A 17,935-nucleotide genomic window follows, 5' to 3' on the forward strand; every position below is an offset into this window, starting at 1 on the left:
TAACAACCAGAGGATTGTATTTTTAACCTGTTTTTATGCCAGCAGCACATTTTCCTCCTGTCAGGAGAGATTCATTCCACAAGCAGTAATGGGTGCCCTGCTTAACTAGAACATGACAGATTAAGCTTCAAGCCCACCACTAAATGCCACATCCTCTTACAGAGGCTGTTCCAAGCAGGGGTTGGGGACCTCCTCGGCTGTACTTGTTCCTGGACCTGTGGCTGATGAGCCGATGCTGTTCTAGGCAGCCAGCAGCAGCCCTGTGAAGAGATGCAGTGGACTGGCCAGGCTGAGCAACACACCTCACTGCAGGACTTCAGGCAAATGCCTCGCCTCCGAATTGCACCCACCTAAGGAAAGTTGCCTTGGGTAACCACTAGAAGAATGCAGGCACTTTGTACATGTTTGCTGAATATAAAAGAGAAAATAAGGAGAGAAAAATGTGAGTTTAAGGAAAATACACAGAGACCTTGCACATAGAGATCTTTCTAGATCTGAAAGAAATATTATTTCTGGCCAATCAGGCCACAGGGACTTGAATAATAGCTAAGTTAAAAAAAAAAAGTAAAAAATTAGCAAAGCAGCAAACTAATAGGACACAAGGAAATAAATAAACAGTAGCCCAAATCTACTAATAATATTTGATAAATTACATGAGAAAATGTTTTTTTCTTAGTTAGAAAAATGACACTTGAAATGTGATGCTTCTGAAAACTGCAGCCTTTTATAGACCAGTGTGTTGCATAAAGAAACGTCTGCCTGCATCCAGAACTCTAACATGAGCATGACCATTATTGAGATTGCTATGGGGGGCAACTTAAAAAGCTTTTAAATTTGCTCGTTTGCTATTATATATAAAATTATAAAAGCAAACAGTACCGGTTTTCTTTCTTTCTTTTTTTTTATCCTCACCTAAGGACATTTTCCCATTTTTTGTTCAGATAGAGCGGGAGGGAGAGAGAGAGAGAGAGAAAGGAAAGACATGAAAGGAACACATTAAGTGGCTGCCTCCCGCACAACCCAACCAGGGCCGGGGACTAACTGCAACCGAGGAACATGCCCTTAGCGGGAACCAAACCTGGGTCTCTCTGGACCGCAGGCTGACGCTCTAGCCGCTGGGCCAAACTGGCCAGGGCTGGCCTTCCTTCCTTCCTTCCTTCCTTCCTTCCTTCCTTCCTTCCTTCCTTCCTTCCTTCCTTCCTTCCTTCCTTCCTTCCTTCCTTCCTTCCTTCCTTTTCTTTTTCTTTCCACAGAAATAGATTCTAAAATCTGCCTGTTAATGTTATAAACAGACTGAATCAAATTATATAAAAGCATCAATGTGCTACTGTCACATTTATTTTCTTTATGTAATTAGTGGCTATTTTGCTTGTTGAAATCTTGAAATGCGTATATTTATTATTTATCACCTTTCCTCAGGTGCAAAGAAGGCTACCAAGGAGTCCGTTGTGATCAATTTCTGCCGAAAACTGATTCCATCTTATCGGATCCAAGTAGGTCAAGCATTTTTCTTCTCTAACACAATACACAGGCAGCCCTTACGCTGAAGAGCAGTTGCTAACTCAGCTGAAGGATGTATTGCACGCATGTGTCTTTGTAAGCTGCCAGGGTGGGTGCTGGTGACAGATGATAATGCTCAAAGCTTGCTCAGAACTGACGAGGTCTAGGTCCAGGCCTTCGGGTTAGGGCCTGGTCTTCATGTTCAACCCCACTGCTCACTCACCTCCTTTAGCTTTCAGCTTCCTCCACCCACCACCACCCCATTAGGAAAGCAAGAATATAGAAAAATAAAAGGACTTATTTTTATCCAAAATAATTTATAGAAACTAAAGTACCTACCTCTGGTGGGTAATTTGTGATAATATTAAATTTAATAACCATTTATCTTACTTTTGGAAGTATGGAGATATGCATATAAAATTATATAACAAGTTTTCCAACAAACTATGAAACACTATTTGCATATCAGTGATTGCTTTACTAATGACATTTTTTTTCATTAATGAATGAAGACTAAGAAATATTGCTAGTCATTAGTTTTCTTTTTCTATATGAAGTAAAAAGTTATGTCCTATACTAATGTGCCCAATTCTGGTTAAATGTGAAATTTCTACTCTATTTGTAAATAATCTTCTGCTGTTGCAATGACTGCTATAACTGAGTCACTTCTAAGGAAACAGAACTTTTATTGAATCAGCAATTTAGTTCAGTGAAGATAATGACAGGCATTTGCAAATTGTAAAGGCAATATGGTGATTTTCTGAATACCAGTCATGCATACCATAAACTTGAGCACAGTGTGGTGTTTTGACAATAGACAGAGGTTCCCTATTTGTGAGTGTGCATTTGAGAGTGCTGCACAATGAATATGTCCAACCAGCTTTCAACATCTTTTCTTTATTGATTATTTGTTTTGTTTTGTTTTTTTAGAGAGAGGAAAGGAGATCGAGAGAGAGATAAAAACGTCAATGAGAGAGAACATGGATTGGCTGCCTCCGGCATGCCCCCACTGGGGATTTGGCCCACAACCTGGGCATGTGCACTGACCGGTAATCGAACTGGCAACCTCTTGGTGCATGGGTCAATGTTTAACCAATGAGCCACACCAGCCAGGCTCAACATCTTTTCAAAATACATCTTTTCATTTTGCCCCTGAATTTCTAGTTATGTTTCATTAGGAAAACAAAATTTTTTCTATAAATGTATTGTGTTTTATCTTGGCAAGGCAAGTCACTATAGAGTATTAACTACTCTTTTCTTTGCAAATTTAGCTTTCCTTGAAGAAAGTGGAAAATAAAAAAAGTGAAGGTTTTCTAAAGCTATCAACCAAGAAAGCCATGGATTCTTTCTGTTCTTGTGAATTTTCTGTTCTGGGAATTACTCAGATATGGACCTTTACTAGAGTGTATTGTGTCTTTTTTGGTCTTGTGATTTGGATACATGCTAAGCTAATGTCTGGAAAATATGGCTGTGGCTGGAGACATGTATTTGGAATATTAGAAAATTTACATAAAAGAATGGGCTTGCTAATTTCTTTCTCTTTTTAATTCTTCCTGATTTACCTGGTATCCTTCTTTATTTTTCTTTCTCTTCCCTTATCTTTCCTTCCTTTCTATTTTCCCTTTACTTCCTTCTCTTTCTTTATTATTTTCTTTCCTGCTTTTCTCCTTCTTCTCTGTCTCCTTCCCTCTCTCCTTTACTTCCTTTCCTCTTTCCTTTCTTCTTTTCTTTAGATTTTCATAGATGGCTGTGGAGTATCTATCAAGTACAGTATACTGGGGTAGGGCTTGAATATGGTACAAAATGGTTAAAATTATCTCTTTTAAACAAGAATCAAACCTTTGCCATCCAAATGGATATCATAGCCCATCACCACAGTAGTTGAAGATGAGGCCCACCTTAAAGACTGTGTATTCCTTAAAGAAAAGTGATCCTGTTGTCAGGCACTAACCCTGAAAACCTATGTCTTATATACATAAACATATTTATAATATAATGTTTTATATTATAAAACATAAAAATATATCCATTCAATATTCATAAGAGTGAACAATGGACACATTCTAAAAACCAGCAATATTACATTTAAGTAAAACATCACATGACACATCTATCATGTTCTAGTAATTATCATTAAAACAATAGCTATTTGCAATATTCCTATTAAGTGAAACAGCATGTAAGAAAATTATTTTCATATAGAATTGCAACAGCAACATCCTTTGGTACAATGATGGAGAAAAAACACACACTAAAAAACTAAAAGGGGATTTTGGGGTTATGGAAGTATATGAAATTTTTTCTGTTTTGCTCTTGTTTTCTATAAAATGGAATATGATTGTGTGAATCAAAATGCCAGAATGTCTTGAAACAAAAATAAATAAATAAACACTAAGAAACCTATGGATGAGTCCTTGAGACACAGTTTAATTGGGAAAAACATTATATCTTCCATTTATGCATGCATCATCCATTTATTTATGCAAATATTAATTGATTTCATAAATATTTTCTAAGAACCCATTAACAACCATCCAATCAGTCAAATTCTGTTATTACAAAGGTTTAGAAAACAGGATTTAGGCTCTGAGGACCCCCTGGCTGGGCTAAATAGCTCAGCTGGTTAGAGTGTCATCCCAATATGCCAAAGTTGCAGGTTTGATTCCTGGTCAGAGCACAAACAAGAATCAACCAATAAATGCATAAATAAGTGGAACAAAAAATCCATATTTCTTTCTTTCTTTCTTCCTTTCCCTCTCTCATATCAATAAATAAAAATAACAACAACAATAATAATAATACCAGTAAGTTAGTATCACTGAGACTGACAAGAAGTCAGTGCCAGATAAACATCAGCCCACTTCCTGTATCATAATCAAACTAATATAGGTTTAGTATTTACATGTATGTGTCTGACACTATGCTAAAGGGCTTTACCTGGTTTATCTCATTAAAACCCTCACAATCATAGTCTAGCAGTTGCTCACATTTTGTAAATGAGGAAATTGGGCCTCAGAGATGTTAAATAAACTTGCTCAAGGTCACAGAGCTGGTTAATACTGGAGTCTACCTTCCAATCCAAATAACTCTAGGGCCTGAGCTCCCAATACAAGGCTCTTTCCTTTCTTCCCTCAACCCCTCCTTCCTCTAGTTATTTTCAATATGACATTTATCACTCTAAATTTCATTGACTGAAATGCAATGACCTGCAGCAAACATTATTATAAGGAACAATATTTGCACAATTTTCATATCTTAATGCAGCAACTTGAGCTTCCATAGAGATTTAAATCCCTAATGAAATTTTCCTGTCAAAATTCTTGCTGAAGAATCGTTTAATTTGCCTCTCATGATATTTTTAGAGTGACTCTGCTCAGGAAATAAGCTTCCCTCCAATATCTTCTCCCTAATTTCTGTTTTTTCTCTCTTGCTTCTTCCTCTCTCCTTCTCTCCCATTTGCTGGATGTGTGCTGTATTTAGTGAAATCTCGATTAACAGAGGATTGGAAGCTTCTCTGTGTTTTATTCTTCCCCAGACAATGCAGAGTTGATCTAAAATGTGTATCTTTGCCAATTAATTAAAAATGAATACTGAAACTTCAAATCATATGTGTTTGGGAAAATGAAACCAGGATGTTATTCTGAGAGGCCCAAGGCAGCTATGGCCCAGTGTCTTCACTATGGGCCCATTTTGAGACCTCAAACCTCCTATTCCAAAAACCTATTATTCCCCCACAAAGAGTCTGTAGTTTACTCCACTCAGGAAAACACACACAAGAATCAAAATTACAGAGTGCTTTGATGTTAGTTTTTTTTTTTTAATTTTTTTCCCTTTATTGATATTAGAGAGAGAGGAAGTGAGGAGAGAGAAATAGAAACATCGATGAGAAAGAATATTGATTTGCCACCTCCTGCATGCCCCCACTGGAGATTGGGCCTGTGTCCTGATTGGCAATCGGATTGGTGACTTCTTGGTGCATGCGTTGATGCTCAACCACTGAGCAACACTGGCCAGATGATGTTAGTTTTTTAGTTTTGTTTTTTTTTAATATCTAAGGCATATAGGTGTCAGATTAATCAAATGCTCACATGTGTTCAATATACATTCTGATCATGAGGATGAATAGTAGGTAGTGGTTCAGAAGAAAGTCGGTGAGAGGAGCAGACTTTGGTCAGGATAAAGAGCATGTGACCTTCAGTGCTGGAAGCAGCTAGTGTAGCATTCCTGATGGGCATCTATTTTCACCCTACCCGTGCTGCTGCTAGCTCTGCTGTGGAGAGCAGCAGTCTGCTTCCAGGAAGCCCATAATCTTCTTGACAAGGATTTCTGATGCAAACACTTCAGAACCAGACCCTTTTCCCCACAAACACAGGGTCAACCTCTAGACTCCTGTCGTGTTTCCTCATCCTACTGCACACACCCGCCCAAATAATATCCCCCCTCTAGTTCCAGAACAGAGTTAGATGGAACTGAAGAGCCATGAGCTGACCAAGGATTCAGGCAGATATCTTCCAGGTCTCACCTCATATGAGCACATGCCAACCTGAGTTATCATCAAGATCTTGATCTCTTCACTGGCCAAAGGGAGAACAGCCCAAGAGCATGGATTCAGAGCAGCATCAGAGTGGTGCAGGGTCAAGAAGGTGGCCATCTTCAGTGAGGCAACTATTGTCAGAACTCGCTGTGCCTTCCTCTGCACGTCAGCGTCCAGCGCCCAGCATCCCCGTGGTGAGCAGTAGGTAACAAGTCTGCAGGCCCACACGGGGCTTATAGCTTAAAGTCTCAGAGTCATCTAGTTTTCACCATGGGAGGCTAGAGGATAACTTCTGACTCTAGTCTATATAAACTGTCAAAAGAAAATATTCCAGACAATCAACTGATCTAGTTGACTTTTATTCAATAATTCATGAATCAGGCTGCATCCAATCTGGCAGATAAGAAGACGTGCTGAAGAGCTGTACCAGGTGAGAGAATTTTATAGATGAAAATGAGCAGGAAAAGGGAAGTTATACTAGGTGTTTACTGATTGCTTAAAGCAGGGTTACTTATCTCATATGGAGCAAAGGGAAGTCTTAGAACCAGATCAAATTACTTGTTCTGGGCTGGGAAGCATTGATTAGTTAACCTAGGCCTTCTTTTTCTGGGAGAGCTGAGCATAGAAATTTAGTTAAGTTTTGGTTTGCTGATGTGGGGCTTATCATGAGTGACTCTGGTTACTTTAACAGTACTGTACATTCACATTTTGGTTTCTTTGGATCTTAGAAACCAGGCTATGCTCTCAGAGTGTCCACCCAGTAAGACTTGGTATAGACTTAGATCAGAGGAAGGCATCAAAAAAGATGATAGGGGTTTAGACTTTCCAACACTCCAAACTGGGCTTGTGTGCCCTAACTTCCCAGGAATAGTCAGTTTGTGAATCCAGAAATTTGATTTGCCATGGCATGTGGTTATAACCCCAGAAGGAGCACCAGGCAGTAAACCAGTCAACAAAGCCCACTTTCAAATGCTTTGCGGGGACAACTAACCCATCAGGTATGAGCACAGTGGTCTCCTTCTCTGTGTACCAGGAAGTTGTGGAGTCATCACTTTCCCAGTTCCCAACCATTCGGCTCGGGGCAGAATGGCCACCCTTAGCTGTGAGTGCCACACTGCAGCAGAAGGAAACTTGTGAGCACCGCTGAAGAATCAGTGCGGTGGCTGGAGACTGGCAGAAGTTGGCTAAATAGATACTACAAATGGTTTCCTTGAAGAGTATTAGTGGGAATTTCCCAAGGAGACCAATGCTGTGCACTCTTGCCTTTCCCAACTTCATGTAATATACAGAGAAGTGTTCTTTGTGTCAACAATTAGATGGAAGAGTGTAATGAAAGGTGTTCTTAATTAGGAGTTAAAGGATCTTGGTTCTACTCTTATGACCACTTGCTCCTAGCAACATCGCTTTGGGAAACTCACAGGGTAATTGAGCTTCAGTTTCTTTATCTAGAGAAGGATTCTCTGGTAATCCGGGTTAAAAACAGAAAACGACCCTCACTACAGAGCAGGCTATTCCTGTGAGTCATTCAGAAGTGAGGTCACATGCACAACTGAAATAATCTATCCTTTTATTCATTCACACATTTATTCCCCAATTAAGCACATACAAAGTATACCATTCTGTGGATTCAAACAGTAATTAAGGATCCTACAATCAATAAACTCATAGTTTAGTAAACTGTATTTACTTAAGTGGAATTATAGGTTCCAAAGTGTGTAATATGTGCAAGAGATAGCAATGTTTTTTAATTCAAAATCTTATTAATAGTTTGATAGGACAAGTTACTTAACCTTAATGCATTCTGGTTTTTTTCTTTATACAATAAGATTATTTAGTCTGCAGTGCATATAATTATTATTAGGATTAAATAAAATAATCCATTCAGAACAGTTTGTGCCTAGTACATAGTGAGAGCTTAATAAATGCTATCTATTTTTATCATTATTGTTGGTTTTTATTTTAATTGTTATTGTTGGCTTTTTAACTCCATACTATACAAGGCCCTGAGACAGGTGCTTCCCATGAATAAGAAGCATGTATCATATTACTTGACCTCAAATATCACCAGTTACATAGAGGCAAGAAAAACATATACAAACAAGTACAAATAAGAACACATATAAAAGATAGGACAGCTTAAGGAAATATAGAAATTGAGACAATACAAAATGGAGGGAGAAATATGGGTTGCTCAGGAAAGGCTTATCTAGGTGAAATATTGTACATGGGGTGCTGTGGCTCTATATTGCTGCACAGGCAACTGCCTAACTTTACAAGTATCATTCATACTAGAGTGTAAAGGACTCAATAGTGGTGTGTGACATGGTCCTGGGAAGGGAATTTCCATTAATAAATTAGATGGAGAAACAAAATATTTCTGAGGGCACAAAGTATAGACTGATCACCACTTGCTCTTGGTCCATTAATCTATACTGATGAGTAGATGTGTCTTCCTGACTAGATTCTGCTCAGTCTCCTACAGCACTCTGCCCTCCAGTAGCCATTAAAATATTGTTAGCAGAATAAATTAATAAGTAAAATCAGTAACTGTTCTCACCATTTTTTCTGTCCTTGAAAGGAGAGTAACAGACATCAGATATTGACCTTGCTTCTATGAACCTCATAAGTTCATAAATTCTATCAGGCTTATGGTGTTTTCATATATTTGATTGCTAATATCTTCAAGTCTACCTATTAAGTTGTACAAAGCAATTAACCAGTCACACTATTTCTAGAACACTAGGAAGATAACGATATTTACAAGAAAGAAAACATTTTTCATGGTCACACTGTTCAGAGAGAACCACTAATAATCATTTTAGTGCATAGCATTCCAACTCTTTCACACTTTTCATGTGGAATATATGTATTCACCATTAACCACTAAATTGAAAGCAGGGCTCATGGCTCCAGAGGGAAGCATGTGGTCCTTGCCTTTCACAGCCCCCCTGCTCTGCTCTGTCTCCGCAGCTTGCTAATTTAGCTCTGACTTGCCAGGAAGTCAACTCCATGTGGGGAAAGTAATAGACTGTCTACCTGCCTGTTGATGAACTTCTTAGACTGGTCTTAAGACCATTTTTCTCCTACTAATACATCCATTGTCTCTCTAGAGAGAAGGACATTCACAAACCTCTGTCACCAGACTTCTAGGACCAAGATGGCTTTCTCTTCCATCTCTTTTCTGCCCCTCTTGTATTTTCATAGTCAGCAAGGGAGAGCAAATGTTATGGCATGGTTCTAGATTATTTGATTATTTCCTTTATAAATTCTGCATGTGGTGATATGTCTCACATTTCATTATCTATTATCCATTATATTAACACCTTAATCAAATCTGAGGTGGGAAGAATTAAATACTAACATCTTGTTACATAACATACTCATTTTCTTTACAAAGTTGGGATCATTCTATATATATTTTATAATCTTCTTTTTTTCTTTATATAGTGTGACACTTTTCTCACAATGTTATGTATTTTTATATTCTGCTAAACTATTACTTTAAAGAGTATAACATTGTAAGCATGTAACATAAATCATTTTACCAAACATTTAAACTGGATTATATAGTGTGTTTTAATTTTCCATGATTACAGATATTGACAAGCCTTATGCATAATCCTCTACCTTGAAGTATGGATTATTTCCTAAAGATAAATCTCTAGGCTTTTGATACACTTTGATAACTTTTCCTCAAGAAAAATTATATCAGTTAACATTTCCATGAACACAGTATGAAAACCAAACAATATTTTTTAGTTGCTACTTTTATAAGGAAAATTATATCAGGAAAATTATCTCACCAATGTTTTAAATATAACTTTTTTGATTACCAGCAAAATTTAATATTTTTTATTTGTATATTGGTCAGTTTAATTCTATTTTTGTGATTTAAAAAAAATTTTTTTTTTTTTTGCTCAAGTTTTGTAATTTTTTTCTTCCTTAAAGAAGTTTGTTATTTTGAGGATAATAAATTGGGCATTATCATATATGTTGTGATTTTTCCAGATTGCTCTTTGATTTATTTTTGTTTTGTTTTTTTCAAAACATATAGAAATTTTGCCTTTTATGTAATCGATCTATCAGTTATTTAATAAAAAGCTTATATGTGTTAATACTTGGGTTTCTTCATCATAAAATAAAATAAATATTTTACTAACTTAGCTATTAAATTTTATTATATATATAATTTATTATTTATTATACATGCATGTATGGGTATAGATAGTCATAATCTATCTGAAATTTATACTAGTGTGTAGTTTGAAATTAGAAACAACATATTTAAAAATAGTTATTTTTAAATTTAAGTATGGTTGGTATACATTACATTACTTATATTAATTTCAGGTGTACAGTATAATGATTGAACATCTTATATCTTATTATGTGATTATCCTAATAATCCTAGTAATAATCTGTCATCATGCAAACTGATAACAATATTATTGACTATGTTCCTCTTTAACTACAAGACTAAATTAGCCTTCACCGAAGAGTGTACAGGGCATCTGAAATTACTCTGCTCATGGCTTTTTGTGTTTCTTTCTCATACTCCACTTTGAATAAATTTCAATCACATCTAATAACATTACATGTATCACTGTACTGTTATCACTACTTTCTACAAAATACAGAAAAAAGCCATAATGATTTTCACCTGGGTTAATAGACTTTCCCAAATGCATCTATTTATTTACGTTCTGTGCCCACGAGCTGTATGTTTGGAAATAAGTAGCAGAATTACTGTTGTTTTTGGTTTGTTTTGTTTTGTTTTTTGTTTTGTTTTGTTTTTAACTAGTGTTTTATATGATGCTAATACTAGGAGACAACCAACACATTGTTGTTCTAAGCCATGTACCCACTATCCTCTGAACTCCCCAGGGACTTATTTTAAGAAAGGATGATAGAGCAATCTCACTCTTGTGTAACTGAAATGAAACAAATGATTTGATTTCTAATTTGGTACTACCATCATTCTTTCTTTTGGTATAGTTTTCAAAAATTGGATACACAAATTATAAATAGTCTCTCATTATGTAGATTAAAAAAATAAACCCAGAGAAATATAAACATCTACCACATTATTGGTAGTAATCAAATACAGGATAATGGGTGTTCTGTATATACAGTAGTAGGGTTATATTTGGAATTCCAACAGAGATGTTTTCATGGAATGAGGACTTATTATGTCAGATTTTGTGCGAGGCCTCTAGCCACACTTCCTCCTTTATTATCCACCTAAATCATGGCCATCCTGTAGTTGAGGTAACTGAGATTCTCTGAATTTAATTAATGCACCATAATTACTCCATATCTAGGTGTTTATATTTGAATCTGATGATCTGCACTTTAGCTTTTCATACTTTCTGCTAGGGGCTAATAAAATGTCAGTGTTTTTATTTTTAAGCCAAGAAACTGACATGTCCATGGCAAAGTTACATAGAGAATATTGTTTTGGAATAGTTGATACAAGAAGAGAATTTTTAAGTATGTACGTATTGATTATGTTGCATGAAGAGTTCAGAGCAAGGAAACCTCCACTATATCTTGAAATGAGTTTTTTTTTAAGGAATTATTGAATTTATTGGGGTGACATTGTTTGAAATAAGTATCTTAACATGCTAGTGGTATGGTTAAATATTCAACTTAAAAAGGTGAAAAGATAGGTGTATAATTAGTCCAGTTTGGGATAGAATGACTTATTTAGCCATACAGTGCATGGTACATAATCTAGTTCCTGACACACAATAAGCACTTGGTAAAATTTTGAGTAGTTAAAATGAATTTTCTATGATCTGTTCTATATGAGAATAAACTTTTGAGAACAAGCACTGGATGGCCTAGATTTTTGGTTGCCTTAAATATCAGTCTCTCCCTCTAAATAGGTCTTAGACATTCAGTTATATTCATAAGTATCTCCACTATCTCTATTTTCTTTGAAATCTTGAAAACTTCAGTCCCTTTAGAGAAGTTCTGTTGGATAATTAACTTGGATTGATCTTGCAGATAAACACTTGATTCCATTGCCTTTTGACCCATAATGAGATTATCAAATTTCCAGTGTATCCTGATTTCTTGCCTTACAGCAACATTCTGTGATTATATCTATAGGAAATTTCCAAATATTGGGCATAACCCACATTAGTGTTCAGGAACACATTCCACACACAATAGGCAGGGGTGTTTTGTGGATAATCTATAACTGCTGTCCCTCAATGAACAGTGAACAATGAGGAATTTAAAACGCAAACATTTTTATAATGTAAACCAATTAAGGCACAAGTGACATTTATTAAAGGCCAATTCCAGTTTATGCAAAAAACTGCCAAGTATATTTACATATGTTGTATCTGTTCTATCATCTAACTCCAACAACTACAAGATAAAATAGTTATTACTATCCCCATTTATTTTTGAACAGCATATACAAGATTAAGAAAATAAGACCTAGATGAAGAAAACAATGGAGATTAATTGTAGAATATAGAAAGGCTAACGTGAGCGATATAGCATAATCGAATATAGTTCACTTTTTGAAAAATAACATTGTTCTTTGAATGTATTTCACTATAGTTCCAAATAAAATCCTCACACTATTTGTTAAATCTTTGTTAGTCTGCCATTGTCTGTTTTTGTGTCTGGGTTTCATTATGGGACTTAAACAGCAGATTTTTTTGGAAAATAAAGTAGATTCTACAGGAGATCAGGGATTGTGTTGGGTTTGTTTATGGCTATATCCCAAGTGCCTACCATACTTTCATCATATCAGACATTCAAGCATATTGTGATTGAATGAGAGAAATAGAGATTTTTTTCCAAGATAACATATATTCCTATTTCTCATTTTTAAATGCTTTTTTTTTTTTGCTGTTTATACACTTTTTAAAATTAATTTATTTTTGTTACAGATGTTTCTCCTTTTCCCCCATTGATTCCCCCCAACATCCCCCTGCCTGCCCTGTCCCCAGCTTTGTTGTCAATATCCATTGTTCATGCACACATGCATAAAAGTTCTGTGGTTTATTTCTCCCCCACCACCCCCTCTTCCTCGGACTGTCATCTGTACCCCACTTCCACGCCTCTGGGACTACCCCATTCCTAAGACTGTTATGTTCATTATATTCCACAAATAAGTGAGATCATATGATACTTGTCTTTCTCTGTTTGGCTTGTTTCCCTCAGCACAATAGTTTCCAGGTCTCTCCATGTCCTCTCAAAGGATAAGAGATCTTTCTTTCTTACAGTTGCATAGTACTTCATTATGTATATGTACCACTGCTTTTTTATCTATTCCTCTACTGATGGACATATGGGCTGTTTCCAGATCTTAGCTATTGTAAATAGTGCTGCTATGAACATGGGGGTACATATATTCTTTCTGATTGGTGTTTCAGGCTTCCTAGGGTGTATTGCTAGAAGTGGGATCACTGGGTCAAATGGCAGTTCAATTTTTAATTTTTTGAGGTAACATCATATTGTTTTCCATAGTGGTTGCACCAGTCTGTATTCTCACCAGCAGTGTACTAGAGTCCCCTTTTCTCCATACTCTCACCAGTACTTGTTTTTTTGGTGATTTGTTGATGGTGGCCATTCTGACAGGTGTGAGGTGATACCTCATTGTTGTTTTAATTTGCATCTCTCTCACAATTAGTGATGTGGAGCATTTCTTCATATGTCTCTTAGCCATTTGTATGTCCTGTTTGCAGAGGTGTCTAGTTCCTCTGCCATTTTTTATTTGGGTTCTTTGTCTTCAATTTGTTAAGTTGTATGAGCACTCTCTATATATTAGAAATTAACCCCTTATCTGATATATCATTGACAATTATGCTCTCCCATACAGTGGGTTGCCTTTCCATTTTGATGATTGCATCTTTTGCTGTGCAGAAGTTTTTGATTTTGATGTAGTCCCATGTGTTCATTTTCTGCTTTGTTTCTGTTGCCTTAGGTGATGTCTCAGTGAAAATTCTGCTGCGTATGGGGTCTGAAATTGTGTTGCCTACATTTTCTTCTAGGATTTTTATGGATTCATGAGTCACATTTAAGTCTTATATCCATTTTGAGTTTATTCTTGTGTATGGTGAAAGTTGATGGTCTAGTTTCATTTTTTTGCATGTAGCTGTCCAATTTTCCCAACATCATTTATTAAAGAGGCTGTCTTTACTCCACTATATACTCTTGCCACCTTTGTCAAATATTAATTGAGCATATTGCCTTGGGTCCATTTCTGGGTTCACTGTTCTGTTCCACTGGTCTATATTCCTGTTCTTGTGCCAGTACCATGCTGTTTTAATTACAGTGGCTTTGTAGTATAACCTGAAATCTGGTAATGTGATCACTCCTACTTTCTTCTTTTTAAAGATTGCTATGGCTATTCGAGGTCTTTTTTGGTTCTATATGAACTTTTGAAGTATTTATTCTAGTTCTGTGAAGTATGTCATTGGTATTTTGATGGTGATTACATTGAATCTATAGATTACTTTGGGTAGTATGGACATTTTAATGATGTTAATTCTTCCAATCCATGAACAAGGTATGTGCTTCCACTTTTTATGTCTTCCTCTATTTCTTTTTTAAATGACCTGTAATTTTCTGCAAATAGGTCTTTTATTTCTTTCATTAAGTTTATTCCTAAGTATCTTAATTATTTTTGCTGCAATGGTAAATGGGATTGTCTTCCCAAAGCCCTGGGAAGGAGTAAGATGACCACTGTCATGTGTGGCTACAACTCAGCAAAAGCTCTGAACACCCTCCAAATTCCAAGTGTCTTCACACAGTTCTAGTCCGTCCACCTTCCCTCTGCCGGAGTCCAAGGTGAGTGGCTGTGGCTATTTTAGCATCTGTCCTGGCTCTGTGCTGTGGAGCTGCTTGGGAGTTTAACCCGAGGGTGCTGCTCACATCTAAGGCCTCTGCTCACAGCTAAGGCCACTGGGGACCGTGGGCTTCCAGCCCTCCTCTTGTACTTCCGCAGTCCTATGAAGATTGGGTCAGTGTCCCTGGTTATATGGTCCTCCAAGTTGCTTTTCTGTTGCTTTTTCCTGATAATTTGTCTTTATTTTCGTTGTTACTCCAGTTTGGTCTTTGGAGATGGTCTGTATAGTTTCCATTCACTCTGCTGACATTTTGGAATCCTCATTTTTAAATGTTTTTTATTCATTCACTTAAAAACTTATTGAATATCAAATAAATGCCTATGACTTTGCTGTGTTATGGATAATTAACATAGAAACAATATTTTATTTTAAAGTATTATTTTTTAGTTTAATATGATTTTAGAATAGTAGTACATTAACGTGGTTCACCAGCAAACAGTATCAAAGGGTTTATGATAAAAATATTTTACCTCTATTCCCTATTTACCCAGTTCTTCTCTCACAGGCCATCAATGCTGTTGTTTCTAATAAATCTTTATAGAGTATTTCTTTTTCTTTTTTTTTTTTTCTTTATCGATTTGAGAGAGGAACGGAGAGGGAGAGAGAAATAGAAACATTGATGAGAGAGAACATAGAATGGCTGCCTTTTGCATGCACCCCATGGGGGATTTGGCCCACAACCTGGGCATGTGCCCTGACGAGGAATCGAATCAGCAACCTTTTGATGCATGGGTCGATGCTCAACCACTGAACCACACCAGCCGGGCAAATCTTTATAAAATATTTTATAAGTTTATAAATGAAAATAAATATTATAGTTATTATATATTATGTAAATAATATATTTATGATATATTAGTATGTAAATAATATATTTATAAAAGCAAAATGAACAAAAAAGTCTCTCTTCTTTTTAATATAAGCAACAGCCCATAATACTCACTGTTCCACACCTTGCTTTTTCATTTAGCACTGAATCTTCAAGGACATTTATTTTAATATATACAGAACATCTTAATTCTTTTTAAAATTGCATAGGAGATTTCTTTCACATTGATTGTATATAATATGATATGACATAATTAACAATTCATCTCTGGATTGCTTTTAGGTTCTTTGCTGTTTGTGATATACTAAACAGTCTGTAGGACAAAATTCTGGAAGAAGAGTATCTGAGTCATTTTATATATATATTTCTTTGTAGATTTTTGGATTGTCCTCATTGTTATTTGTAAGGTGGTACCCATTTAAACTCTCAAATCTTCTCCAAACCCTCTGTTTGTTCACGGTCTTCTCAACACTACACATTGTTTTATCAAAGTAGTTTATCTTTGTTCAAACTGGAAAATGAAGAATGATATCTCATGTAGGTTTAATCTAATTTATTTTATGAGTGATAGGGAGCATCTTTGCATTTGTTCAAGAGCTATTTGTATATTGTTTCCTATTAAATCTTAATATTGCTTACTCAGTTTTCTATTCAGTTATTGATCATTTTCTTAATGACCTGTAAGAGTTATTTATATATAAAAGAATTTAGCCCTTTGATTTTGATATGAGGTTCAAATAGTTTTTCTGTTTTTACTATTGCATTTTGTCTATAAATGTAATAGTGTTTGCTAAGCAGGAAAACCGTCTTTCCTTCCTTCCTTTATTCTTTCCTCCCTTCATTTCTTCCATATACATTTTTCGATTATTTGTTCTAATTCTGTAAAAAATGCCATTGGTATTTTGATAGGGATTCTGTTGCGTCTATAGATTGCTTTGGTTAATATGGAAATTTTAATGACATCAATTCTTCCTACCCATGAGTAAGGTACATGCTTTCATTTATTTGTATTTTCTTCCATTTCTTTTTTTAACATTTTATAATTTTCTTTTACCTCCTTGGTTAAATATATTCTCAGGTTTATTAATTTTTGATGCAATTACAAAACAAATTGTGTTCTTTAGATTCCCTTTCTGATAGTTCACTATTTGTATATAAAATTGCAACTGATTTTTGAGTATTTATTTAGTATTCTCCTACTTTACTGATTACTAATTTCTTGGTGGGATTTTTAGGATTATCTATATATAGTATCATGTCATATGCAAATAATGTCAACTTTAATTTTTCCTTTTTAATTTGGATACCTTTTATTTCTTCTTGTCTGATTGCTGTGACTGAGATTTTCAGCACTATGTTGAATAGCAGTGTTGTAAGTGAATATCCCTGTCTTGGGCCTGATCTTAAGGAAAATGTTTTTAGTTTTTCCTTGTTGAGTATGATATTTGCTGTGTGTCATATATGGCTTCTATTATATTGAGGCATGTTCCCTCTATTCTTACTTTGCTGAGAGTTTTTATCATAAATAGGTGCTGAATTTTGTTAGACTTTTTCTGCATTTGTAATATGATCATATGATTTTTATCCTTTATTTTTTTTTATGTGGTATATTGTGTTAATTGATTTGTGAATATAGTACAAACCTTGCATCCCAGAAATAAATTCCACTTGATCATGATATATGATCTTTTTAATGTATTGCTGCATTTGGTTTGTTAATATTTTGTTGGGGATTTTTGCTTCTATATTCCTCAGGGATATTGGCCTATAATTTTCCTTTTTTATAAAGATTTTGTGTTTGAATCAGGATAATGCTTACCTTGCTAATTGAGCTTGGAAGTCTTCTTCCTCTTGAATATTTTGGAATTGTTTGAGAAGAATACTGTTCTTTTTTGCAAGTTTGGTAAAATTCACCTGTAAAGCCGTGTGGTCCAGGACTTTTGTTTCTTGGAAGTTTTTTGGTTACTGTGTCAATTTTGTTCGTTATCACAAGTCAGTTCAAATTTTCTATTTCTACTTGATTAAGTCTTGGAAGATGGATTGTTTCTAGGAATTTATTCATTTCTTCCAGATTGTCCAATTTGTTGTTATATAATTGCTCATAGTATTTTCTTATAATCCTGCATTATTTCTGTTCTGTCAGTTCTCACTTCTCTTTCATTTATAAGTTTATTTATTTGAGTCCTCTTTCTTTTCTTC

General features: G+C 35.4%; 1 protein-coding gene across 3 annotated transcripts in view; it reads left to right on the forward strand.

Moving 5' to 3' along the window:
• The window catches only part of NRG3 (neuregulin 3), a 1,298,130-nt gene that overhangs the window by 953,728 nt on the left and 326,467 nt on the right, over nt 1-17,935 (forward strand). For all 3 annotated transcript variants that reach the window (XM_036265093.1, XM_036265094.1, XM_036265095.1), the window contains exon 3: nt 1,420-1,493. In XM_036265093.1, the coding sequence (XP_036120986.1) occupies nt 1,420-1,493 (74 nt within the window). The remainder of the gene's footprint in view (nt 1-1,419; nt 1,494-17,935) is intronic.

The sequence above is a fragment of the Molossus molossus genome, unplaced genomic scaffold (genome assembly GCF_014108415.1).
Source record: "Molossus molossus isolate mMolMol1 unplaced genomic scaffold, mMolMol1.p scaffold_m16_p_17, whole genome shotgun sequence".
NCBI classification, from domain to species: domain Eukaryota; kingdom Metazoa; phylum Chordata; class Mammalia; order Chiroptera; family Molossidae; genus Molossus; species Molossus molossus.